A 26,635-nucleotide genomic window follows, 5' to 3' on the forward strand; every position below is an offset into this window, starting at 1 on the left:
TTTCCTTCCTTCCTTCCTCCTTCCATTATTCCTTCCTCCCTTCCTTCCTTGACTCGAGGACAACAGGAGGGTTAAAGTATTGTGTTGCATGTGTTTACTTGTACTAGTGTGTTTCCTGCAGTGTGGAGCCGCCACTTCTACTAGAGTACCCAGCAGTAGTGTTATAGTAGAGAGGCAGTATCAGCGGTCAGCTCCTGCTCACCGTCTGGAAACAACGTCAGCGTGCCATTACGCATCTGGAGAGCGCGCGCTCCAGTGGCAACGACGGATCCCCGGAGGAGCAGAGGAGCGCAGAGGATGATGATGATGGTGTGGTGGTGGTGATAATGATGAGGATGATGAAGATGAAGCGCGCCTGCTGCGTCTTGGGGATTTATACTTTCATGATGATGGATGTCACGGATGATTACTGTTGTCATTATATCTTCTGAGAGAGAGAGAGACAGAGAGAGAGAGAGAGAGAGAGAGAGAGAGAGAGAGAGATGGGGGACCATCACCGGCGGACCCGGAGACTCGGGAGCCTCACGATCAAGTCCCGGGTCTCCAAGGAGACGAAGCTCCGGTTGCGCGTGATCTTCCTGGATGACAGCGAGCGCACGTTCGAGGTGGAGGTAAGTTTATGATCAAAAGGAGTAAAAAACAAAACTCCTCTCTCCTTTAATCTTCGCTTAGGCCTATATTTAAATTATGTAACCATGTACGCTTTACATTATATAGAGTGATATATAAGTTAAAGTATAATATTCATTATTAATAATACAAATATAAGCTTTGAATTTATAGTTTATCAAACGTATCTCACATCATGTTCACCCTCAAATCCATATTTTAAAATACCGATAGAAGCAATATTCTCACTGAAGCAGCTGTTTTCACACTTTTGTCATATTAACCCTCCTGTAGTCCTTAGGTCAAGGAAGGGAGGAAGGAAGGAAGGAAGGAAGGAAGGAAGAAAGAAAGGAGTAGGGAGGAAGGAAGGAAAGGAGTAGGGAGGAAGGAAGGAAGGAAAGGAAGGAAGGAGTGAGTGAGGAGGAAAAGAGGAAGGAAGGAAGGAAAGGAAGGAAGGAGTGAGTAAGGAGGAAAAGAGGAAGGAAGGAAGGAAGGAAGAAAAGGAGTATGGAAGGAGGAGGGAGCAAAGAAAGAGGGAAGGAGGGAAGAACGAAGGAAAAAATAAAGAAAAAGAAAGGAAGGAAGAAGGAAGGAAAGGAGGAAGGAAAGAGGGAAGGAGATAAGGAAGGAAAGGAGGCAGGGAGGAAGGATAGAAGGAAAGGAGGGGGGAAGAAAGGAAGGAAGGAGGGAAGGAAGAAGGAAGGAAAGGAGGGAGGAAAGAAAGAGAGAAGGAGATAAGGAAGGAAAGGAGGCAGGGAGGAAGGAAAGAAGGAAGGAAGGAAGGAAGAAGGAAGGAAAGGAGGGGGGGGGAGGAGGGAAGGAAGAAGTGTAGATCACTGTCGGCTTTTCTAAAATTCTTGTATGTTGAATTAAATTAAACATGTAATAAACCTTTACCAGAGGTTAAAGCTGAACTAAAGTCTAGTTCAGGGGTGTCAAACATGCGGCCCGTGGGCCAGAACCGGCCCGCCGAGAGGTCCAATCCGGCCCAGTTTCCTTCTTCCTCCTTTCCTTCCTTCCATCTGTCCTTCCTACCTTTCTTCCTTCATTCCTTCCAATCTTCTTTTTCTTCCTTCCTTCCATCTATCCTTGCTCCCTTTCTTCCTTCCTTCCATCTTTTCTTCCTACCTTTCTTCTTTTTATTCCTTCCTTCCGATCTTCTTTTCCTTCCTTCCTTCCATCTGTCCTTCTTCCCTCCCTTCCTTATCTTCCTTCTTGTCTTTTTCTTCTCTTCCTTCCATTTTTCCTTCCTATATTTTCTTCCTTCTCCTTCTTGTCCTTCCGTCCTTCTGTCCCTCCATCCTTTTAATGGTCCGGCCCACATGAGATCAAATTGGTGTGTATGTGGCCCTTGAATGAAAATGAGTTTGCCTCCCCTGAAGTTGATGACTGGTTAACTTGTGTTTTATTAAACTGGGTTGCAGCATTTAAAAGTTTAAATCTGTGGGAAACATCTGGATTTAATGAAAAGTGATCAACTATGTAAACTAGAGTCACTTTAGTATCAGAAGCTGAAGCGTAGCTGCCAAAAATAACAGATTTAGGAGTGAAAGGGAAATATCAGATTATACGAACCAAGCAGACGCAATGAAGCCATTTAAAATCCTTCCTCCTTGCCTCCTTTCAAATAACGTTCATCATAGCCCACGTCTCTTTTTAACCCTCCTGTCGTCCTCCCGGGTCAAATTGACCCCGTCTGTTTAGACTATTCCTTCCTTCCTACCTTCCTTCCTTCCTCTGTCCTTCTTTCCTTCTTCCTTCTGTCCTTCTTCTTTCCTTCCTTCCTTTCCTTCTTCCCTCTGTCCTTCCTTCCTCCCTCCCTCCTTCTTTCCTTCCTTTGCTTCCTCCCTTCCTTTCTCCCTCTCTCTTTCCTTGTTTCCTCCCTCCTACCTTCCTTCATTCCTTCTTCCCTCCATCCTTCCTTCTTTCTTTCTTTCCTCCTTCCTCCCTCCTTTCCTTCTTCCTTCATTCCTCCCTCGCTCCCTCCTTTTCTTCTTTCCTTCTTTCTCCCTCCCTTCCTTCCTTCTTCCTCCCGTCCTTCCTTGACTCGAGGACAACAGGAGGGTTAAAGAACATTTTAATCAAATAACATGTTCATTATATCCCACGTCTCTTTTTAATTCTTCACCTTCAACAGGTCCGTAACCGTAACAACCAGCTAAAAGTTAAACTTGTCAGTTACTGAGTGTATTAAAAAAAAGAGTACAGCTACAACTGGTGCAATTACCTGTTTAATTTAGTTATACTTAACTTAATGATTATATTATTATTATTGTGCTAGGTTTAACTCTAGCTAGTGATAGTGTGTTTTTGTGAATTGTAATTTCAAATCTTACCAGTTTACTTTATTATTATTTTAATAAAGTGACAGGTCTTTATTCTTCACTTTTATTAGCATTATATGTTAATGGGTCATATTTTAGTCGTTAGTTAATGTTAGTTTAATCTGTTGCATCAACCTAACAAATAGCAAAAAGTTAATCTTAAAAAAGTTAATTTTAATTCAAGTGTAAATCTACAACTAGTAAAAATGTTTGAACTTTAAACTGTTGCCTGTTAAATCAAATTAAGAAAAAGCAACCCTAAACAACTCATAATAAACTTCTGCAACAATCTAATATTTATCATTTTATCCTCCAGGTTACATTTTATGACAGAGAAAAAATGTTAGAAGTTGGACGTCATGAATTTGTCTTGACTAAATATTGTGAGTGGAAATCCAAAAAAAACCCAAAAACTCAATACAGGTGACCAATGTTATTTTCCTAGGATGGTGAAGTCATGCCTTGGCCTACTCTGCAGGTGACCAATGTTATTTTCCTAGGATGGTGAAATCATACCTTGGCCTACTCTGCCTCTGATTGGTTAGGACTCACTGCTTTCATTGGTTGTGTTGATTAGGTTTAGATATGAGGAGTGAGACTGGGTAGGGTTAGAGTAAGAGAGGAAGCCTTCACCATCCTAGGAAACAAAATATTCCAACTAGGTGAAGCAGAAGCAGCAAAATCTGGGACTGAATTGTGGAGAGTAAGAAGATCATGGTAAACCAACTGGAAGCAGATTAGTGTGGTTCTCATGTCTTTGCCATCCTAGGAAAAGCAAGCAGCAAAGTCTTGGGCTGTATTTAACTGAATTGTGCATTGGCTTTATTGGTAATCAATCAGAAGTATAGCAGGTCATGTCTTCACCATCCTAGGAAACAAAATATTCCAACCAGGTGAGGCAGAAGCACTCAATACAGTTCAGATCAATTATATTTTATACATTCCTAACAAGGGTTAAAAGGTTAAAAGGACATTATAATTAAATATGTTAATACAGTTTGAACATAACAGTACTTTATTGAAATGTTAGTGATATAATAGTGATATTTGCCAGATGTGTGATGAGTTAACAGCTGGATGAGGAAGGTAAACTCTGCATGTGCTTTACTATCAGCTCCAGAAAAGCAGAGTGACGAGCTGCATTTCCAACATGGTGACGTCGCCTGAGAGGCAATCTAAAAAGAGACTCTCAATGTGTGTGTGTGTGTGTGTGTGTGTGTGTGTGTGTGCGATGGTTGCAGTATTGTGTTTGCAAAGTAGCTCCATTTTCCATGCCCATGCTTTCTCCGTCCGTTTTCCCAGCGGCCTCCGGGACATTAGCAGCATCTTTAGAAGAGGAGGAGGAGGAGGAGGAGGAGGAGAGAGGGAGGGAGGAAGGAAGGGAGGGAGGGAGATGAAGGAAAGAAAGATAGAAACAATACAAGAAAAGAGAGGACAGAAGTAGGCAAAAAATAAATCCTTCTCATTCTGTGATAAATATAGTGTGTTTGGTAAACAGCGGAGGTAGTGTAGAAGTGTGTGTTATAGAGAAAACACACACACACACACACACACAATTAGGTTTCAAGTTGCAACAGTGTGTGTGTGTGTGTGTGTGTGTGTGTGTGTGTGTGTGTGTCTCTGACCCCGATTTTCTAACCTTCAGGGTGAAACCCCAATTAATGATCAGACATGACATGGAGAAAGAGAAAAGATGGATGGATGTACATAAAGTGGGGTGATGGATAAACACTCAGAGTAAATAATGGAGGGAAGAGAAAGTAACCCAAGTAACACATATACAGTATATATACATATTAAAGTGTATTTTAAGTCAATTTTATGTAAATAGCCCAAAAGTTACAGCAGCTTTCAATAACTTCAAATGGCTTTATATTAGAAATAAAAAGCATTAACCCTCCTGTTGTCCTCGAGTCAAGGAAGGGAGGGAGAGAGGAAGAAGGAAGGAAAGGAGGGAAGGAAGAAGGAAGGAAAGAAGGAAGGAGGGAGGGAGGAAAGGAGGGAGGTAGGAAGGAAGATGGAAGGAGGGGGGAGGAGGGAAGGAAGGAGGGAAGGAAGAAGGAAGAAAAGGAGGGAGTATAGTAAACCAGTTGGAAGCAGAGTAGTGTGGGTCATGTCTTTGCCATCCTAGGAAAAAAAATATCACAACCAAGTGAGTAGTAAGCAAGCAGCAAAGTCTAGGGCTGAATTTAACTGAATTGTGCTGATTAACCCTCCTGTTGTCCTCGAGTCAAGGAAGGAAGGGAGGGAGGAAAGAGGAAGGAAAGGAGGGAGGAAGGAGGGAGGGAGGAAGGAAGAAGGAAGGAAGGAAATGAGGGAGGAAGGAAGAAGGAAGGAAGGAAAGGAGGGAGGAAGGAAGAAGGAAGGAGGGAGGGAGGAAAGGAGGAAGGAAGGAAGATGGAAGCAAAGAAGGAAGGAGGGGGGGAGGAAAGGAGGAAGGAGGGAGGAAGGAAAGAAGGAAGGAGGGCGGAAGGAAGAAAGGAAGAAAGGAGGGAGGGATGAAAGAAAGAGAGGAGGAGGGAAGGAAGAAGGAAGGAAAGAAGGAAGGAGGGAGGGAGGAAAGGAGGGAGGGAGGAAAGAAAGAGAGGAGGAGGGAAGGAAGAAGGAAGGAAAGAAGGAAGGAAGGAAGGAAGGAAGGAAGGGAGGAAAGAAGGAAGTTTGAGGGCCAGAAAAAACAGAAACAATGAGCTAAAAGTATTTATATTATAGCTTTTGGTACGATAAAGTCTTTAAAAACACACCGTATGTTACAATATGTCTTCTTAAAATCAGTTTTTACTCCGCTGCTGCTGTAGCTTAGCATTATAGACGTAGTTAAAGGTACTTAACGACTCCGTCTCTGTCCTGTTTGAGACTACAGTTTGCATCTCGTCGTTGTTTCCCATCAAATATCCCACTGATAAAAAATTTCCAGTCAGCAGATCGGACATTAAAGTTGAATTTCTGCTCCATTTAAACTAACTGCTCTGTTGTTCCAGTAATCATCGGTTAGGCCTGTGTTCTCCTTTATAATCGGTTCCAGCTGCTCTTCCTCCTTCCTCCCTCGCTCTCTCTCTCTCTCTGTTGACAAGTTAATGAGGGACGTCCAGTGACCCCCGTCGGAGCGCTTAAACACCAGCTAGCAGACAGCAAACTCTAAAAAAAAAAAAAAAAAAAGCTTGTGTCGCTGCAGTGAAGGAACAATGCTCAAAGACTGAGATGAGAGAGAAGAGAAAGAACGATGGATAAAATAAGGATGGGAGGATGGACAGAATGAGAGACAAGTAGAAGAGCGGTTTAAGGAGGAATTCAGTAATTATATATTTTAAAAATGAGAGGCTCTGAGCTAATATGACATTGAACATGGTTTGATAGAGGAAATGTAATTCTGACAGTGTGTAACGGTGTGATTAAAAGGATGAAGAGCAGAAAAGAAAGAGAGAGAAGGAATGATATCATATGATGGTATGATGGTAGGAGATAGAAATAGAAGATGAATCTTAGGGGAGTAATTACTGTATGAGTCAGAGCAGAGACTCCCTTTAAAAAGCTTCACTGTAACTTCAGAGCTTTTTTTTTTTTTTAGCTCTAATTAGCTTTTAAAATCATTTGATGAGTAAACTCCGGGTGTTTGTAAATAGCTTCTTTCCTTTTTTTATTTATTGTTTTAACATAACAGTAAAAATGATGAAAAATGAGTAACAGAGGAGACAAGAATCTCGATAAGGAAGTGGTTAACACGTGGTTTGGTGAAAAATAGGGTCATTGTTAGGTTAACTCTTAAAAGTTGGAGGTGTTTACCAAATGCCAGTCAAAATTTGAGTCTCAAAGACCTTTTTTATTTATTTTAGAATATTGAAAAAACGTCTGTAATTCAACTAATGTTCAACTAATCTTGAAAATTTCAGGTGCATGCTGGGAAAAATAAAAACACGGATTCTACTTATATCGGCCTCACGCCCATATAAGGCCATGGGCAGAGAGGGGAGGTTGCTATGGTTGCGAGGGCTGGATCTCGAGGACATTGGTCAATCAACCTGTCAATCAGGACGTAGCCACGCCCTAATGCATACCCTGCTTTATCGTCACATATAAAATCAGGGAGGCCAAAATGTCCCAAATGAACATCATACTGCATTGAAGAAGGCTTTAAACTAGCAATTGAGACCATAAACACATTTTGAAAACGTTTACAAATCAAGTGAGAAGTTGGTGAATTCTCCATTGACTTGTATAGAGACGGTCGCCCCCTGGTGGCCTTTTGATAGAATGCAGCTCTAAGTTACTTCTGCGTTGGCCTCATTTCAGAGGACCAGAACTCCCCGCCTGGTATATATCTAAGCTTCCATTTGACTTTAACACCAAAGACACCATTAACTCTTGGAACAAAATGGACATCGATGCAGCGCTGAATATAACATTATACAGACTCTCATTATGCAAAGTTCTTGTGATCTTAGTAAAACAGAAATTGAGCTGCACCACGTAGTCTGAGATCCCAAGTCCCTGGACACCAGTTTCAAGAGCCTCCATTACAAAATCCAATAATCCCTCTCTCTCTCACTCGCCCCCACTTTATTTCTCTCTCTCTCTCTTTCTTTCTTTCTCTCTCACACTCTCTCTCTCTTTCTTTCTCTCTCTCTGTCTCCCTCTCTCTCTCTTTCACCCCCACTTTAATTCTCTCTCTCTCTCCCCCTCTCCGTGTCTCTCTTTCTTTCTCTCTCTCTCTTTTACCCCCACTTTAATTCTCTCTCTCTTTTACCCCCACTTTAATTATCTCTCTCTCTCTCACTTTAATTCTCTCTCTCTCTCTTTTACCCCCACTTTAATTCTCATTTTCTCCCCCTCTCTGTGTGTCTCTCTCTCTCTCTTTTACCCCCACTTTAATTCTCTCTCTCTTTTACCCCCACTTTAATTCTCTCTCTCTTTTACCCCCACTTTAATTCTCTCTCTCTCTCTCTCTCTCTCTCACTTTAATTCTCTCTCTCTCTCTTTTACCCCCACTTTAATTCTCATTTTCTCCCCCTCTCTGTGTGTCTCTCTCTCTCTCTCTTTTACCCCCACTTTAATTCTCTCTCTCTCCTCTCTCTCTCTTTTACCCCCACTTTAATTCTCTCTCTCTTTTACCCCCACTTTAATTCTCTCTCTCTCTCTATTTTACCCCCACTTTAATTCGCTCTCTCTCTCCCTCTCTCTCTCTTTTACCCCTACTTTAATTCTCTCCCTCTCTCTCTCTTTTACTTTAATTCTCTCTCTCTCACCCCACTTTAATTTTCTCTCTCTCTCTCTCTATTTTACCCCACTTTAATTCTCTCTCTCTCTCTCTCTCTCTCCCTCTCCCTCTCCCCCTGTCTCTCAGCAAAAGGTTTTAGGTTGTGACTTCTTCAACAAAGTGTGTGGACATCTGAAACTGTTGGAGAAAGAGTACTTCGGACTTGAGTTCAGACACCACAGCGGCAACTATGTAAGAAACACAAAATCACTCAAAGAATAGTTTTATTTATTTTGGACATGCACGCATTTTGAATATTAACTTTTTATGTTTTTGTTTTTTTTGCAGGTGTGGCTGGAGTTACTGAAGCCTCTGGCAAAACAGATTAAATGTAAGTCATACTGGACGTCTTACAAACAGCAATTAAATAATCATAAAGATGTTCAGATAACACTTCAGTAAACAGCACACACAGAATAATAACAGTCTAAATGTACACGTTGCTTGGGCTCACTTAATTACTTGATTACCAACAGGTGTGTGTTTAAATCCCCAATTAGCACTAAATCACAGCTGGTTCACAGTCAGATCTGAACAGTTAATCTACCGTTTAAAGCCAAGTATGTATGGAAGATTTAAAATGCCTAAATAAAATGAATTATTTATTATGTCTTTGAGGTAGATTGGTAGAATTAGCTGAAAGGCTGAATGTGAGACTACAGGATAGATTTACTTTGCACATATTTTAATATTAGTAGATATTCTTCCTCCATTAACCGTTGTGTCGTCCTCCCGGGTCAAATTGACCCCGTCTGTTTTGACTGATACTTCTGTCTTTCCTTCCTTCTGTCCTTTCCGTCTGCCCTTCCTCCCTTCCTTCCTCCAACCCCCTTTCTTTCTTCCTTCTGTCCTTCCTTCCTCCTTCTTTCTTTCCCTACTACGAGGAAGGAACAAAGGAAGGAAGGAAAGATCCTTCCTTCCTTCCTTCCTTCCTCCCTTTCTCTTTTCTTTTCTCTCTCTCTCACTCCCTCCCTCCCTCCTCCCTTCCTTCTTTCCTTTCCTCCCTCCCTCCTTTCCTTCCTTCCTTTCTTCCCTCTTTGCCTTTCCTCCCTTCCTCCCTCCCTGCCTTTCTTCCCTCCCTTCCTTCCTTCCTTGACTCGAGGACAGCTGCCTTCTGTACACTAATGATAGCTATCTAACACTAATTAGCTCAGGCATCAACACTTACCAAGAATTGTGCTAAGACATTTTTTGTAAAGCTTCCTGCAACATAACCCATCAATTAAAAATGAACATATTCTTCATGTAAAGTATCCAAAATGGAAGAAGTTGTGTGTAGTAGTTTATTAGCTGTATTGATTGATCTGATTTTATCTCGAGTATAAATTCAATACATACAGTTGTAGAGACATTGGAAGTTTTAACTTTACAATTTTGTGCTTGCCAATGAGAAATATTGTTCCCTAGAGCTAAATTATACCAGTGAGAAAACAGAGAAGTTTAGCAATACAATATACCAATCTGCAGAGGACTACTTTATAGTTGGTGCTTTTCCTTTCCATCTTATGTTATCTCTTAATGTATTTCACCCTCTGTCCTCTTTCCATCTCTCATTTCTTTTTCTACCTCTGTCAGACACCAACGATCTGTTCTTCCGGTTTATAGTCAAGTTCTTCCCTCCGGACCCGGGTCAACTGAAGAGGGGCCTCACCAGGTCCCAGTCTGCATGTTACAAACTGATTCACAAAACTTAAAACAAAACTATTTTCCCTTTTATTGGTCGTCTGCAGTAACTCACTGTAACCATAGATCATCGTGTGTGTGTGTGTGTGTGTGTGTGTGTGTGTGTGTAGGTATCTTTTTGCCTTACAGATAAAGCAGGACTTGTCTAATGGGAGTCTGACCTGTAATGACAACAGCGCCGCCCTGCTGGTGTCTCACATACTGCAGTGTAAGCATAAAAATGCATCACACTGTTAAAAACTGTCTAACAAGACATAAATCACTAAATTCACATCAAATTAAATAGGAGAAACTCCGCTACAAGCACATATAAGTCATTTTTACACACACCAAACACAACTCAAACACCAAGTATATTAATGATCAAATATCAAAATCCGAATAGCGTCAGAAAGTCAACCCACTCTGCACATTTCCATTGCTACCGTTTTGATACTTCATGGTACACAAACAAATAGCATCTCATATGAAAGCTAAGACCCTGGCGAGTTCAACAGTACCACTATTATTGCGCTAAAAACTCAGTGAACCAGCAGCCAAAGAATACAAAGTTAAACAACCACTTATTTACAGCGACTAACAGATATTCTGTCTTACCTTCGAAGTTTTGTGATGAAAAGTTGTACTTCAGAGCAAAAAACGCTGGTTTTAGTAAGTCCAACACGGCTCTGCTTGTTTACAACTCCATTTCACCCAGTGCCAGCCGACAGTAGCTGCGCCGGAACAACAGACAACCATGGCAACCCGCACTTCCGGCCGCTAATTGGCTGGTACAATGTACACAGAACGTGTCAGAAAGTTTTTTATGGAAAAGCAATACTTTCATTCTGTACCCCTCAAAACGCCCCGTGGCTGTATTATTTAAAAAATATATATAGCTTTTAATAAATATTCTACATATTCAACTTTTAATTGTATCTTTTAAGTAAATTTGTCCAAACTCAATATCATTAGGTTAGGGTTTCTTTGATTTGGAAATTATAATGGGCATTTTCACTCAGGCTTTTTACAGACAAAATTATTAATCAATTAAATTAAGATAATCAGCAGATTACAATAATGAAAATAAGTCTTAGTTAGAGCCCTATTGTATGGCATTTAGGAAATTCATGTTCAATTCCCATATTTTAAGTTATTTTACTTCTTAACAAGAAATACAAATTGAATTCTCTATCTTAAGTGTTTTATTCAATATCTAAGGCAAAAATTACTAAAACGTTGGATTGTACAGTCAGTTTATTTAAACATGTTTTACGTTTGTGTGTTACAGCAGAACTAGGGGACTATGACGAGGAGCTGGATTGCCACCATCTGGAGATGAAGCAGTACGTCCCCAACCAGGAATATATTGACCATAAAATCATCAAATTCCACAAGAAACACAGGTACACACAGAAACTAATAAAATGTTTGTAGGATGGGTATAAAGTCAGATTAGGGGTATGTTTAGTTGATATAAACTAGCAGTTCTCATTCTCTCTCTGTCTCTACAGAGGTGTCCCTCCGGGAGACTCGGATATCCACCTGCTGGAGGTTGCGAGGAAGCTGGACATGTACGGTATCAGGCCTCACCCAGCCCACGATGGGGAAGGGATGAGGATCAATCTGGCTGTCACACACTCTGGAGTACTGGTCTTTCAGGTATAGGAACAAACACATATAAATAGGACATTAACATTTCCATATACATGAGGATTATCCTTCCATTAGGGCTAGAAAAGAAAAGCTCTTGCTAGCATATACAATCTTAGCAGCTGTTCTTAATTACACCAAATCCATTGTTGTAGTCCTTCAATCGTTTTGGTACAGAGTAAAATGCAAAAAATCCCAACAAATCAAATGTTGTATGGATTGCCTGGAAATCTTTACAGATATTTATTCCCCAGATGACGAATGATTTAATTAAGACTTAGCCCCATAGTTGTTCCAATCAATGTTTTATTGTGTTTTATATGTAATGTCAAAAGGGTCACTTGTAGAGATGAAAGAGAGTTATTATTACCTACATTTAAAATACCCCATCATCTCTACAAAGACTTTTTTTTCCATCTTTCGGCTCATTATTTTGATTTTACAGCCCACAACATTGCAGTATTAGCTCAGATAAACCCACTGTATGTTCCGAGAGACAATACTGGTGACCAGAAGGTGGAGATTGTAGCTGCTAAAGCCCAAAAAAACATGTGGGATAGGTGTAAATAAAGTGATAATTGCTATAACATTCCCAAATATCAATTTATCTGGAGCAATAATACATATATGTTGGGTTTTCAGTCGGTTCTGTGGCCCCCACGTATACAGAAAATCAATTAAATCAGGTTTAAGATTAAGGGACACATGAAACTGAATAATGAATTCATGCCTTTACTTCCTTAGTGTGATATTATTCTACTGAAACAGGATGTTTGGTTAGAGGTTAGATTAAACATATCCTGTTTTTCTAGAGAGTGACTGTTTTATGGGAGAATATGTTCAATTGTAGTCTCTTATCAGCCCTGAGGGACATATTTAATCATGTTTTTTTCCTCTTTGTGATCCAGGGAAACACCAAGATCAACACATTCAGCTGGGCTAAGATACGCAAGTTGAGCTTCAAACGGAAACACTTCCTCATCAAGCTACATGACAAAGTTGGGGTGAGCTTGATCCAGTCCACTATGATTGTTGTAAACTCCTAGGAGAATTTATTAATCTATTTGTTGTGTGATGTCCGTCCATCCAGCCATTGTGTAAAGACACGCTGGAGTTCTGCATGGCCAGTCGAGATGTGTGTAAGTCGTTCTGGAAAACGTGTGTAGAGTACCACGCCTTCTTCAGACTCGCTGAGGAACCGAAGACGATGCACAAAACACTGCTGTCCTGCAAAGGATCCAGCTTCAGATACAGGTAATCAGATACTGTAGATCTAAAGGTGTGTTCTCAGTTGTTTTCTACTCTTTCCTGCTGTTTTTTTACGGTGGCCGGGAGGTGCAAACCAAGATTACAACATGTGAAACACTTTTACAAAGCTTGAGACAAATCTACATTTTGGAAAACATTTTTACATATCATAAAACAAACTTACATTACCATAACACATTTACAAGTCCCGAAACAAATTTACAAATATCAACCATCAACCAGAAAGGGAATGTACCAACCGGAAGTGATAACGGGGAGCAGCCAATATGAGCTGTTGTTGTCGTCGATAGAGTTCATGGTGAGCCAAGATGGACAGCGATCGAGTGAGTGCCCGTTTTGTGGCAAACACATGAGCCACTTAATGCGGTTTTGTTTTTTGTGTGGTCGGTCTTTTTTTAAATGACATGGACCAGACGGACACCACCATGAACTCTACCGACGACAACAACAGGCCACCCTAGTTTTTGGCCTTTTTCTTTTTTTCTGTACCTTTTAAAAAATATGCACACGTATAGATTTTCTATTATCTATTAGACTAGTCTTGAGTAAAGACTAAGATAATTATGAGGTCTGACTATTCTTGAGATGGAGAGAAGGTATCCTTTGTTGTATTCCTTTTAGTAACCCATTTCTGTAAAAAAAGATGGCAAATTGTTAATTTAATATGTGACAGTGGACGGACACAGAAGCAGCTACTGGAGTGTATGGGATCCCGGGAGAAGAAGCCTTCGCACTTTGAGAGGTGAGAACAAATTCTTCAACATGAGACAAACGTATCAAACCACTCGATCAAAGTACACAATCTGATTACAATGCTAAATACCGCCTTAAAAAGAGTTGAACAGAATCCCCTAATTGTTGTTCATACAGTTTAACTTTTTGTTATTGAAGGTTGTCTCTTTTTTCTTGCCTTTCTCTTCACCCAGGACTTACTGTCAGTCAGACTACGATCCCAGACAGTGTCGTTCTTCCCCCGATCTTCTCACTGACGTTTCCAAACAAGTAATTAAAAAACACATTTTACAGAAATCAGTTTAAACACTTGTAGATACAGAAAAAAAAGAAATGACGATTTGAACTTGTGTGTGGTTTCTTTTTTCAGCTGTTTGAGCATTCCCACCCGTTCCCTCGGTCGAGTCGTGCCTTGGTGGTCCGCAGTCAAGACGAGCTAGACCCACTTCACCAGGGAATAGACGACATCGAAATTGCGGGAGGAGGAGCTAAACGAAGCCATTCATCTATTGAGGTCACCCAAAAGTCCCGCCCATTCATCCAGGTCACACCCCTCTCGCCATCTCTCCACCAATTTACCCCCTCGCCCAAGATGAGATCTGCCTCTACGTCTGTGATGGAGGACATGAGGGGGGGACGAATTGGGGCGCAGCGCCAAGCCCAACGCCTAGCTGGTGTCTACGGCAACCGTTCACGGCGCCGGCCAAACCCCCAGCCTCACCCCGATGCAGCACAGCAATTGGTTCTTCTCTATCCAAACAGCCCCGCTTACCAGTACCACCCAATCCTCCCAACATTCCCATTTGCCGGTTCTTCGCCACTCAACAGACACCCCTACTTGTCAGACTACGTCGCCGTTTCTTCACTGGAGCGTTTCCCGCAGTCAAGAAGACGAGATTACGTGACGATGGATGGCATATCGAGGCCGTCTTTCTACTCGCTAAGCCAAGATTCGCCATCTGTTTCGCCAATCAGGAGGAACCTTCGCCCCTCAGGTGCAGGTGGAATGGGATTGGCAAGGGTTTATCAGTCGGGAGGCAATGGAGCGAGGTTCTTGGGCGTTGGACATACCGAGGCGGGACATTACAGCGACGACTCCAGCTTTCTTCCGGGGCTGCCTCGCCGTGTGGCCAGCCAACCAGATGTTAAGTTTCACCTCTCAAGGAGTTCGAATCCCGCCTTCAACCCCGCCTCTGAGTTTCGTCCCCTTGGTTACTACCCCCACCTAACACGCCCCTCCAGACCCAACTACCTCCCGCTTAACTCCTCCCCTCTGCCCGATCGCCCTACTTCTTTATGCATGATCGGGGGCACCTCGGGTAACTACAGCGACTCGGACCCCGAAGTTTTCTACCCGTATTACTGCCCCCCACCCCCGCTAGGGAAAACGGGTCGGCCCTCCGGACTAGCCAGGATGAGGTTTTCCTCAGGGAGCCTCCAGCTGGATGAGGAGGAAGAGGAGGAGGATGAGGAAGGAGCGAAGGGCAAAACAACAAAAGATGAGGAAGAGGAAGAAAAAAAGCAGACGAAAGGTGCTTCGAAGATTACTGAAGTCACGCTGTAGAGAAGGACAAAAACATTTTACACATGTAGACAGGTTCATTCTAAGATCACATTAAAAACTGACAGGGTGGTTTAAAACATACACAGACTGTAGATAACACAAGTGTGGAAAATGTGATGGTTTTGTGTGTATGAGAAGTGTATTTCAAGGTGTACCAGCAGATTAACTCAGTAGATTTTTGCCTTGCTTCATAAAAGACTTGTATTCTTTTTTATATTTATTTTACTCACTAGGGACTACGGGTGCAAATTAGCAATTTTGCTATAATCCGGCATATTTACAGAGATGTCTAACATCGATGTTCATCAATATGCACTGTCCCTATCCAAAAATAAACTATTATTATTATTATAATTATTATTATTAAAACTAATACAGCCTGCTGATTAGTAGCCACATTATGAGTACAAACTTACAATTAATACTTGTAAAATGACATTAGAAATCATCCAAGATCAATCAAGTTGTACCAAGGGAGGAGTGAAGGGGAAGACAACAAAGTACCAAAACCGACCAACAGAGGGTGCTGTTGCTGCACCAAGAGGACATTGAACTATTAGTGACAGAAGCAGCGTGGATTTAAAGCTATCTGTTGGTGGGAATCAATCAATAACTGCCTTGTAACTTGGCTTGTAGGCGAGTTAACGTCCCAAGTAAAAAGCGTAAGATGACATATTAACTGACCTCCTAAAAGCCGAGGTGAAGGAAAACTAAGGTTTGTTTTAACTTGTGTTTATTTCCGTAACTCTAGCCATCAGTTTGACAGCGTTGTGCTCACCAAAATGATTGCTCAACGTCGCTAAAAATAGGTCGGATGGAGCAACATACATGAACATTCAGACGATCAGACAGGCCGCAAACAAACGGTCGGGTTAGACAGACTTAGTCGGAAAGGAAGTGAAACAAGAGTCAAATTATTACCCAAACACAAAGGTTACAGACCGTTGCTTTAAGTTCAACACTCATGCTTTTCCTTTAGCTATGAGTGATTATAAATGACGTGACGGCTGTAGTCAGGGTCAGGCTTTACCTCTAAATTAATAATAAAGACGATCACCTATCTGACTACTTGGGGTTTCTGGTCCTGGGGAACCCATTTTCAGCAAAGTTGAGGCAGTGTTGGTGAGTACATCATAACCAATAGAGCTACAAAGATTAAAAAACAATGATCTGTAGTTTTCCTCTCATAAGTAAGCCTTTGGCCATGTAGTGGGAATAAGAAAACTCATTTTACTGCCACTTAAAAGATATGTTTTGACTTTGATGCAACGTCTTGAGTCGTGTGTCTGTGTGTATAGGTTTGGAAAACTTAATGGATAACTCTTGGGGTGATGTAGTTGGGTAATGTATTGCTTCTGAAAATAAATGGTTCTTGTGATTTCTGTAGAAAACTGTGAACTTGAAGACTTTTTTTGGTTTATAAAACATTTGTCAATAAAGGATTATACGCAGGAAGATGACTGTGGTCAGATTAACTAATACAATCCTACATTTACAAATTAAATTAATCTGGTATGTTTACCCATGCAAATACATGATATATACAGTAATAATAAAGTAAACTATAAGCAAAGATTACTCACAATATACCCCAAATTTCATTTTCAAACCAGTTTTTTACCTCCGAACTTTGTACATGTACACTGATACCCACATGTGAACAGAGTAAAGAATAAAAACTTATGAAACACCACAAATTTCTCAATCAATCTTAAATATTTATTCATAAAACTCTACGTCCCGCTACAAAAAGAAAAAAAAAACAACAACAAAACAAAACGAGTACATTTCTGTTAAATCTTACATCTTTCATTTTACACCCCCCCCCCTAACGAGCGCTGTCGTATCCCTTATGATAATATAAAAAGACAAAAATATACAATGACCAACTTTTATAGTGTCTTTGGTACAAACTGTCAGTAATACTTTTAATTACAGCTCCCTGTACGCTCACGACTGACTCATTTCCCAAAGTTTTAAAAACTTATCATGAGCAAGTGGAAGACCTTTATGTGGTTGTACCTTATTTGCATCACTGAAATCTTATTTCCGCCAGATACTTTATGAATTACACTCATCCCAGAAAACTTTACCTTAGCATTATTTAAATAAAATTAGAGGATTTCAGACACACAACAAATGGTAAATTTAGCTAGCTACTTTGGGGACAGCTACAACAACAGAAGCTAACTGGTTAGCAAAGCTACAACAACAGTTAGCTAACTGGTTAGCAAGCTACTTGTGTTACCAAGCCAGGCAAGAGTCTGAAAGCTCCCAAAAAGTAGTCATAAAATGGGTCTGTAATCTTAAGCTAACAGCTGCTTAGCCAACCATCTGTTTACTGGGAATCTGTAACAACAACAAAAAATATTTCTAAAATCCCAAATTAGTAAAATGTAATGTAGTAAAACATATTAACTAGTTTCCTTTCAGGATTGTTTCAGTGGTGGAATAATAAATATTTAATAACTTTGCTGACCCAATTCTGGTATCAGGGAACTGTAATTTATAAGCATTACTGAAGACAACACAATAAATGTAATATTGGCATATCATCTGTCTCAAGTGCTACCAAACATACAGACATCTACAAAGTCCAGGCAAGTCATGACACAAAACATACCACTGCTGTTGGACGAGAGCCCTCTTCTTTATACCTTTCTGTGCGCGGCTTTAACAAAAAATTGACATCACCGTGAAAAAAAAAAAGGTGACATCTTCTTTTAGAAAATGACAAAGAATTAAGGCACATTATGATGATTTTAAAGGTTAAGAAAAATCAGAAAACTGCCAGACAAAATGGCCTCCTTTATTTTAGACATATCCAAAAATGAAACTTGACAAGTAATTACATTTTTAGAAAATGAAGTTCACAACCCTAACAAAGGAGAAATGAAAACAATTTCTGATTGTATTTTCAAACCGCCAGACCAAAAATGCGGCTGTTATCAGATCCAACTTGGAGAGAAAAAGTTCTTCAGCCAGCAGCAGTGATCGAATATTTATATATATATTTATATATATATAAAATATATAGTGTATATATTACATTAGTAGTGTGTGTGTGTGTGTGTGGGTGGTGTGTGTGTCTGCGTGTGTGTTTTTGTGTGTGTACAGCGAGGAGACATCGCACAGCAAAATCTCCTCTGTTTCCAATCATCCAGCAGCGTCACCATACGGAGACACAGTCTCTCTTCGTTTTCCTTTTTCGATCTCTCCACTCCTCAGTTGGTCGTGAATCTGAGGGAAAGCGACGGAAGAAACACATTTGTTTAAAAAGAGATCTGATAGAGGAGGCAAGGCAAGGAAAGGCACTTTTATTTATATAGCGCATTTCATACACAATGGCAACTCAATGTGCTTTACATAAAACAAACATTTCAACAACATGCAATTTGAGAAATTAAAATAAAACTAGGGCTGTCAGCGTTAATCGTGATTAGATTAATGCAATCCATAACGCGTTAATTTTTTTTAATCACATTTTAATTTTGCAAGCCTTTTTGTCCCTTCTACTCCCCCGTAGCCGGCTCCTCTAGCTGTAGCGCTATGCTTTGAAGTGGCCTCCTGCAGTAAACCTACCGCGCTGATGGAAAGTCAGAGAGCTACTGGACTTTTGAACGGCTTGTTTAACTTTAAAAAACTTCCAGACGGTTCAGTCGACAAGTCAAAAGTAAAATGCAACCTGTGTCAAACGGAGTTTAACTACCACCGGTGTACGTGGAGTTTGAGTTAGCACCTCCACGCTAAACACCCAGGTGCAGCCGAGCCAGCCTCAGCTCCACCAAAGGACCATTGTGGGAGTCGCAGCAGAGCCGTGATTGATTCCCAGTTAAGACACTCTGGTAAGAAATGCTTTACATTATGGGCTTAAAACTGCCTTCAAATGGAAAATAACAGGATTTTAAACATGCAATTCAAAACGCGATTAAACATGATTAACTATGGAAATTCTGCGATTAATCTCGATTAAAAAAATTAATCGTTTGACAGCCCTAAATAAAACCCACTAAGTACAGACAAATAGAAAGAGAGAGAAATAAAATACTAGCAAGAGAGAAAGAAACCAAGACAAAGGACGATGAAGACTTTAATTCTGAATAGGACTAACAAAACAAAGTAAAAATATAAGAAGATAATTTATAAAATGCCAAACGTACTTTTGGTACCTGGCAATGATGTGTGTGACCATCCTGTCCGTGATGCCAGGACAGACGTCTTCAGCCATTCGGATGTTGCGTTCTAGCTCCTCGATAGCCAATCGCTGCTCAGAGTGCTCCTTGTGCTGCTGCTTCAACTACAGAAGAAGATAATTTTAATATTTCTGCCATCTGCACCTTTGATCTTACAGTTAAAACAAAAAAAAAAAATTCTGTAGAAAGATCACGAAGTTTGTCTTTGTTGCTAAGGACGACAAGGTTTTCAGTAATTTATGGAAGTTAGGAACGGAGAAAGAAGGAAGGAAAGGAGGAAGGGAGGAAGGAAGGAGGGAGGGAGGAGGGAAGGAGGGAAGGAAGGAAGGAAGGAGGGAGGGAGGAGGGAGGGAAGGAAGGTAGGAAGGAAGGTAGGAAGGAGGGAAGGAAGGGAGGAAGGAGGGAGGGAGGAAAGGTAAGAAGGGAGGAAGGTAGGAAGGAAGGCGGGAAGGAAAGAAGGACATAAGGAAGGAAGGAAATAAAGAAAGAAGGACAGAAGGAAGGAAGGAAGGAAGGAAGGAAGGAAGGAACAAAGGAACAGTCAATTTGACCCGGGACGACACAAATGTTAATAACCTAAAAAATTATTTAGGTCATTTTTAAACGGATGGGTCCTTTTCTCCTTTTTTTGAGGTGTAAATATTATTCTATAGCTTCCCAGTTGTGTCACAAATGAATTCAAATCCAAAAATTCAAATTTGGGTTCACGTACGTTTCTAGGGGTGTAAATCACAAGTTTCTTCATGATATGATTTTGGAACTTCCGTATCAGATCACAAAATGCTTTTAAAATATTTGACATATTTATTTCTGAGCTCAACCAGACATAAAATAAAACAGACTTCCTGTTCACTATGAAGTTCCACATTTTGATATAGAGCTTTTTCTTGGACCAAATTACAAAATCTGTATAAGCAAGAAAAAAAGTCTGCAGCTGCGGATGTGAGCGTCTACCACACAATGTTTTCACATCCTATAAAAGAAAACCGACAGAGCATTAAGTTTCTGTTTTTATACATTAAAGCAGGAGTTTTGCTTCTCTTTTAAAAACTGCAGTGTCTCTCGTTCTGTGGAGGAAGAAAAACTAAAAAAAAAAAAAGATGAGCAGCAGCACAGATCAGTCTGAGTTTACAGTAACGTGATGTCTGAAGCATCCGAGTCGTGGTTTTTAGTTTTTATAGGAAAAAAAAGCTGCCCATGACAACTTCACAGACTTCTTTTTCTGGTGGTTGCCATGGCACCATCAGTATTTTGTCTGGCAGAGACAGACGTGCCAAGGGAATTTCAAAATAAAAGCGTATCTTAACTAATTGATGCCTGATCTATCTGTTTTCATTTTAAATCACTTTTCTTGTTTTTTTGTTAGATTAATACAGACGATGTGGTGAGGAAAGCAGTCCACAGACCCCATTCCTTTTTTTGCACTGCAAGACTATGAACTGTTGACCTCAATATTTCTAAAATCCTTTCTACAACTGTGTTTGTCGTCCTTAAAAAAAAAAAGACAAAAAACAAAAGAGCCACTATTTAAATGCAGATCACACTTCCTTGCTTTGAGGCATCTTTAGAAAATTCATCTTGACAAGAATATAACTCCCCAAAACACAAAAAAACATTATTGACATTTTCAACTAAAATATGCTTTCTACACATTTTCTGTGAATGCCTCAGAAAACAATATGAAGTTTGAGTATGAAGTATTAGAAGAAGTAGTTTTTATATTAACCTCAGTGAAGACAGGAGAGATGACTGTGGTCAGACTGGCGGATTTACTCAGCTGATCCTGACCCTGCGAAGAAAGAGGAGGAAGAAGAAGAAGATATGGAGAAAAACAAGATGGATTTAATTATTGCTAAAGGGTACAAACAGAAGTGTACAAATATATATATATCTAGAATTCTAAAATGGTAAAAGTTTGACAGAAAATAATTAAATTAATCCCAAAATAGGTTTAAACTGTCCATTTGGATTATTTTTAACCCTCCTGTTGTCCTTGTGTCAAGGAAGGAAGGAAGGAAGGAGAGGAGGGAGGAGGGAAGGGAAAGAAGAAGGAAGGAAAGGAGGGAGGAAGGAAGGATGGAAGGGAGGAAGAAAGAAGAAGAGGAGAGGAGGGAAGAAGAAGGAAGGAAAAGAGGGAGGAAGGAAAGAAGGAAAGGAGGGAAGAAGGAAGGAAAGGAGGGAGGAGGGAGAGAGAAAGGAAAAGAGGAAGGAAGGAAAGAAGGAGAGGAAAGAAGAAAGGTAGCAAGGTAGGAACGAAGGAAGGAAAGAAGGAGAGAGGGAGGAAGGAGGGAAAGAAAGAAGGAGGGAGGGAGGAAGGAAGACAGAAGGAAGGAAGAAAGGTGGATGGAGGAAAGAAGGAAGGAAGGAAGGAAAGAAGGAAGAAAGGTGGATGGAGGAAGGAAAGAAGGAAGGAAGGGTGGAAGGAAAGAAGGAAGGAAAGGAGGGAAGAAGGAAGGAAAGGAAAGAAGGAAGGAAGGAAGGAAGGAAGGAAGGAAAGGAAGGAGGGAAGGAAAGAAGGAGAGAAGGAGGAAGAAAGGTGGATGGAGGAAGGAAAGAAGGAAGGAGAGAAGGAAAGAAAGGAGAGAGGGAGGAAGGAAAGAAGGAAGGGAGGAAAGAGAGGAAGGAAAGAAAGAGAGGAAGGAAAGAAAGAGAGAAGGAGGAAGGAAGGAAGGAACAGTCAAAACAGACAGGGTCAATTTGACCCGGCAGGACGACAGGAAGGTTACATCAATTATTTCTTTCATTTTCAAAATAGTTGTGGTTTTTCTGAAGAGGAAAATATTCAACGAGGGTTTTCTTCTGCAGTCAGAGCGGATTTCACTTCCCTCTGAGGTCTACGTGAAACGTGCAAAGACACACTCGCTTCTTAATGAACTCTGACATGTGAAATTGAAGGAAGGAGCTCCGCCGACCGCTTGGCCGGTTTGAGCGAGGAGAGGAGGAGTGATTGACCTCTAGATCTGGAAATATTGTGTAATTATATTCTTGTTTTAATGACAGTGACGGAGGATAATGACAGTTGAGACATTTTGATAAAACGCTGTATAATTTACAGCTTAGTTTGTTTTGTGGCCTTATTCCACTAAACGTTTTATAACCACACTCACATTATTTCCTGCCTCTCACCATTATCATCATTACCCAATGAGATCCGCAGTGGTGTACTTGCTGCTGTATGTGGCTTTCTGTCACACACAAAGCAACAACATTGAGCCGTATGGCTGTAACACTGTTGCCGGTATTTAAAAATGCCGGGTTTGAGTCTTGTGTGGGACGGCTCATGACTCTTCCAGCGACACATTTAGTATCGGCTCGGCTCGCTTGGAACCTCAGCAGAGCAGGTACTAAAAAAGTACCAGGTACCAGAGTCGAGTCGAGCCGTGCTGGAACTGTGTAGTGGAAAAGCGCCATTTCATGCCTTTTAAACACACACACACACACACACACACACACACACACAGTACTGACCGTCCCCTGAAGGACCTTCCTGCCCTCTGTCTTCTTCTTGCGGACGGTGGTGAAGGACCACTCAGGAGATTTGTCGTTCTCCTTATTACTGGACTCACTGAACACAAACACACAGAAACACTGATGTCATTTATCACTACGCAGCGTTAGTATGGATACATTCAGACATAAAGTAGGAATACTTCCTGATGTTAGATCTCTTAACCTTCCTGTCATCCTCCCGGGTCAAATTGACCCCGTCTGTTTTGACTGTTCCTTCTTTCCTTCCTCCCTCCCTCCCTTCCTTCCTTTCTTTCCTTCCTTATGTCCTTCTTTCCTTCACTCCTTCTTTTCTTCCCTCCTTCCTTCCTTATGTCCTTCTTTCCTTCCCTCCCTCCTTCCTCTCTCTCTCCTTTCCTTCCTTCTTTCCTTCCCTCCCTCCTTCCTCTCACTCTCCTTTCCTTCCTTCTTCCTCCCTTCCATCCATCCTTCCTTCTTTCCTCCCTCCCTCCTACCTTCCTTCCCTCCCTCCTTTCCTTCCTTCTTCCTTTCCTTCCTTCCTCCCTCCTTTCCTTCTTTCTTTATCATTTCCTTCCTCTTTTCCTTCCTTCTTCCTCTCTTCCTTCCTCCCTCCCTCCTTTCCTTCCTTCCTTCTTCAATCCTTTCCTTCCTTCTTTGACTTGAGGACAACAGGAGGGTTAAAACAAATGATGAATTTACCTGTCGGAGTCGTCGGAGCTGCTGTCGCTGTGTCCCTCTTCCTTCCACCTCCTGTACCTGTCGATCAGCTCGCTGAGGTAGGACGTCTTCTTACAGTGTTTGACGATGAACTTGTGTTTGAGCAGCTCCTTGGCTGTGGGACGCTGCAGAGAAAGAGAGCAGAGACACATTATTTACTCTCGTTGGTCGACTAAACTCCTTTTTAATAACTTCATTGAAGCTTAGAGAAAGAAAAAAGATGAATAAAACAAGGTATTTGTAAAGTTTGGACATTTTGTATCTTATAGAAACAATTAAAATTGATAGAATAGAAGAAGGAGAAAGACAAAGGGGAAGAGCGGTTTGGCCACCAGGGGGCAGCACCGTGCAATCACAAACACACAGTAAAGGAGAGCTGGCTTGAAATGAATGACAGGAAACCCAAAACCAACCTACAATAATATCAGAACTACACAAATTAAGACATCTCTACCTCTAATCAAGTTTATAATGTGCTTAGCAAGGTGATTACCATGAAAAACTAACTAAAGATTTAAAATAATGTCAATTTGAAAAGTCAAAACAGCTCAATAAGATATAAAATCTGTTTTTTTTTCTTGCATTAAGGCAGGGGGGTCAAACTCATTTTCATCCAAGGGCCACATACAGCCAAATTTGATCTCATGTGGGCCGGATCATTAAAAAGATGGAGGGAGGGAGGAAGGGAGGAAGGAAACTAGGATGGAAAGAAGGGAAAAGTGATAGGAAGGAAAGACAAAAGGAATGAAGGACGGAAGGGAGGAAGGAAGAAAGAAAGGAAAAGGGATTAGGAAGTAGGGAAGGAAAGACAAAAGGAAGGAAGGAAGGAGAGGCATAAGGACGAAAAGAGGAAGGAATTTAGGAGAGAAGGAAGGAAGGAAGGAAGGAAGAAAAGGAGTGAGGACGAAAAGAGGAAGAAAGGAAGGAAGGAAAGAAAGAAAGGAGTAAGGAGGGAGGGAGAGAGGGAGGAACGAAGGAAGCAAGCAAGCAAGGATGGAAGGAGGAGGTAGCAAAGAAAGAGGGGAGGAGGGGAAGAAGGAAGGAAAAATTAAAGACATTTCGACTGAGTGTTTGTGACTTACGAAGGCCGGGTCCTTGTTGAGGCAGGCCTCGGTGAACTCTTTGAAGCTCTTGGAGAAATCGCCGGTCAGCGTCGGGGGAGGAGATTTGGGGATGTGGAACAGCACTCGCATCGGATGCATGTCCGAATTCGGAGGTTCACCTTTGGCGAGCTCGATGGCGGTGATGCCCAGCGACCAAATATCAGCCTGGAGACACAAAACGATCCTTGTTAGGACACTGCATTGACTTCAAGGGCCACATACAGCCAAATTTGATCTCATGTGGGCCGGACCAATAAAAAAGTTTGGAAGGGAGGAAGGAAACAAGAAAGGAAAGAAGGGAAAAGTGATAGGAAGGAAAGAATGGAGGAAAGGAAAGACAAAAGGAAGGAAGGAAGGGAGGAAGGAAAAGGGATTAGGAAGGAAAGGAAAAGAAAACAAGGAAGGAAGGAAGGAAGGAAGGAAGGAAACAAAGAAGGAAAAAGTAAGAAAGGGAGGAAGGAAAGAAGGACAGATGACAGAAGGGGAGCAAAGAAAAGAAGATGAAGGAAAGATGGAAGGAAGGACGGAGGGAAGGAAACAAAGAAAGAAAGAAGTAAGAAAGGAAAAGAATACAAGGAAGGCAGGAAGGAAAGGGAAGGAAAAGAAGATGAAGGAAAGATGGAAGGAAAGGAAGGAAACAAAGAAGGAAAGAAGTAAGAAAGGGAGGAAGGAAAGAAGGACAGATGACAGGAGGGAAGGAAGGAAAAGAAGACAGGAAGGAAAGTGGGCCGGATTGGACGCCTTGGCGGGCCGGTTCTGGCCCACGGGCCGCATGTTTGACATCCCTGGTCTACCCCAAACTTTAACGTTAACCAAGACCTCAGAAATGATGTTTTAGCTCATTATAGGACCACGTTTGGGTCATCATGAGGATTACTGGTCCCAGTAAGGAAAGAATTAAAGACATTTGGCACCAACCCACACACATTTGCATTCAAGATGAGACATTTGCACCTGTTAGTACAGACAGTTCACAATTAAACTTTATTATCTTTCCATTAATGTTTTATGTATTTTTAGAGGTTGATTATATTAAAACGTCTAATGAGACTAAATTACTTTGTTTGAAGAACATTTTCTATGGAAGTGAAATGTCCTACGATAGTTTGTGTCTTGAAGTAGCCTCCGGTCAAGGAAGGACAGAAGGAAGGAAGGAAAGGAGTAAGGAGAGAAGGAAGGGAGGAAGGAAGTAAGGACAGAAGGATGGACGAAGGAAGGAAGGAAGGAGTAAGGAGAGAGGGAGGGAGGAAAGGAGGAAGGGAGGAAGGAAGGAGTAAGGAGGAAAAGAGGAAGGAAAGAAGGAAGGGAGAATGGAAGGAAGGGAGGATGGAAGGAAGAAAGGAAAGGAGTAAGGATGAAAAGAGGAAGGAATTTAGGAGAGAAGGAAGGAAGGAAGGAAGAAAAGGAGTGAGGACGAAAAGAGGAAGGAAGGAAGGAAAGAAGGAAAAAGAAAGGAGTAAGGAGGGAGGGAGGGAGGGAGGGAGGAAGGAAGCAAGCAAGGAAGGATGGAAGGAGGAGGGAGCAAAGAAAGATGGGAGGAGGGGAAGAAGGAAGGGAAAAAATTAAAGAAAGAGGATAGACAGATAGATAGATAGATAGATAGATAGATAGATAGATAGATAGATAGATAGATAGATAGATAGATAGATAGATAGATAGATAGATAGATAGATAGATAGATAGATAGATATTAAATTTACAGAGAAAAGCAGAAATTCCTTTGATGTTAGAATATGTGTGATACTTTTACTTCATCGATTGATCTTCAGTTAATTGACTCATCATGTCGGCATGTCGGGAACAGAAGTTATAAAGCTGCATGTACATAAATACAAACAGAGTCAGGTGGTTTGGATGAGAGCTGACTTTTTGTTTGCCTGGCGGCTGACACCCACTAACCATATGTCAGCCTGGCAAGACACACACACACACACACACACACACACACACACACACACACACACACACACACACACACACACACACACACACACACACACACACACACACACACACACACACACACACACACACACACACACACACACACCACACACACACACACACACACACACAGAGAGAGAGTACAG

General features: G+C 41.2%; 2 protein-coding genes across 3 annotated transcripts in view; one reads left to right on the top strand and one right to left on the bottom strand.

Annotated features, from left to right (window-relative positions):
• The first annotated feature begins 482 nt into the window (after nucleotides 1-482).
• On the top strand, nucleotides 483-15,064 carry LOC128383538 (FERM domain-containing protein 7). Its single transcript, XM_053343146.1, has 12 exons — nucleotides 483-611; nucleotides 8,272-8,376; nucleotides 8,473-8,515; nucleotides 9,760-9,838; nucleotides 9,978-10,075; nucleotides 11,138-11,252; nucleotides 11,361-11,508; nucleotides 12,408-12,503; nucleotides 12,590-12,753; nucleotides 13,442-13,510; nucleotides 13,695-13,770; nucleotides 13,871-15,064. Exons 1-12 carry the CDS (start codon nucleotides 483-485, stop codon nucleotides 15,062-15,064), a joined length of 2,316 nt encoding a protein of 771 aa, XP_053199121.1.
• Nucleotides 15,065-16,962: 1,898 nt separating this feature from the next.
• The window catches only part of stk26 (serine/threonine protein kinase 26), a 43,034-nt gene continuing 33,361 nt past the window's right edge, over nucleotides 16,963-26,635 (bottom strand). Inside the window, exons 7-13 of one of the 2 annotated variants that reach the window (XM_053343788.1) lie at nucleotides 24,525-24,710; nucleotides 23,425-23,567; nucleotides 22,726-22,822; nucleotides 20,984-21,046; nucleotides 19,234-19,361; nucleotides 17,256-18,304; nucleotides 16,963-17,223 (exon numbers count right to left, since the gene is read on the bottom strand). In XM_053343788.1, the coding sequence (XP_053199763.1) occupies nucleotides 18,289-18,304; nucleotides 19,234-19,361; nucleotides 20,984-21,046; nucleotides 22,726-22,822; nucleotides 23,425-23,567; nucleotides 24,525-24,710 (633 nt within the window). In that variant the 3' untranslated portion in view covers nucleotides 16,963-17,223; nucleotides 17,256-18,288. Of the gene's footprint in view, nucleotides 17,224-17,255; nucleotides 18,305-19,224; nucleotides 19,362-20,983; nucleotides 21,047-22,725; nucleotides 22,823-23,424; nucleotides 23,568-24,524; nucleotides 24,711-26,635 lie in introns of both variants that reach the window. The other variant, XM_053343787.1, reaches the window with a different exon arrangement.

This window comes from Scomber japonicus, chromosome 22 (genome assembly GCF_027409825.1).
Source record: "Scomber japonicus isolate fScoJap1 chromosome 22, fScoJap1.pri, whole genome shotgun sequence".
Taxonomy (NCBI): Eukaryota; Metazoa; Chordata; class Actinopteri; order Scombriformes; family Scombridae; genus Scomber; species Scomber japonicus.

What these genes read in the sequence shown, in the direction of transcription:
- LOC128383538 (XM_053343146.1), top strand. Translation starts at nt 483, where the DNA reads ATGGGGGACCATCACCGGCGGACCCGGAGACTCGGGAGCCTCACGATC. An exon ending in GGATCCAGCTTCAGATACAG is followed by an intron (nt 12,754 to 13,441) that starts GTAATCAGATAC and finishes AATATGTGACAG; the next exon opens with TGGACGGACACAGAAGCAGC. An exon ending in AAGCCTTCGCACTTTGAGAG is followed by an intron (nt 13,511 to 13,694) that starts GTGAGAACAAAT and finishes CTCTTCACCCAG; the next exon opens with GACTTACTGTCAGTCAGACT.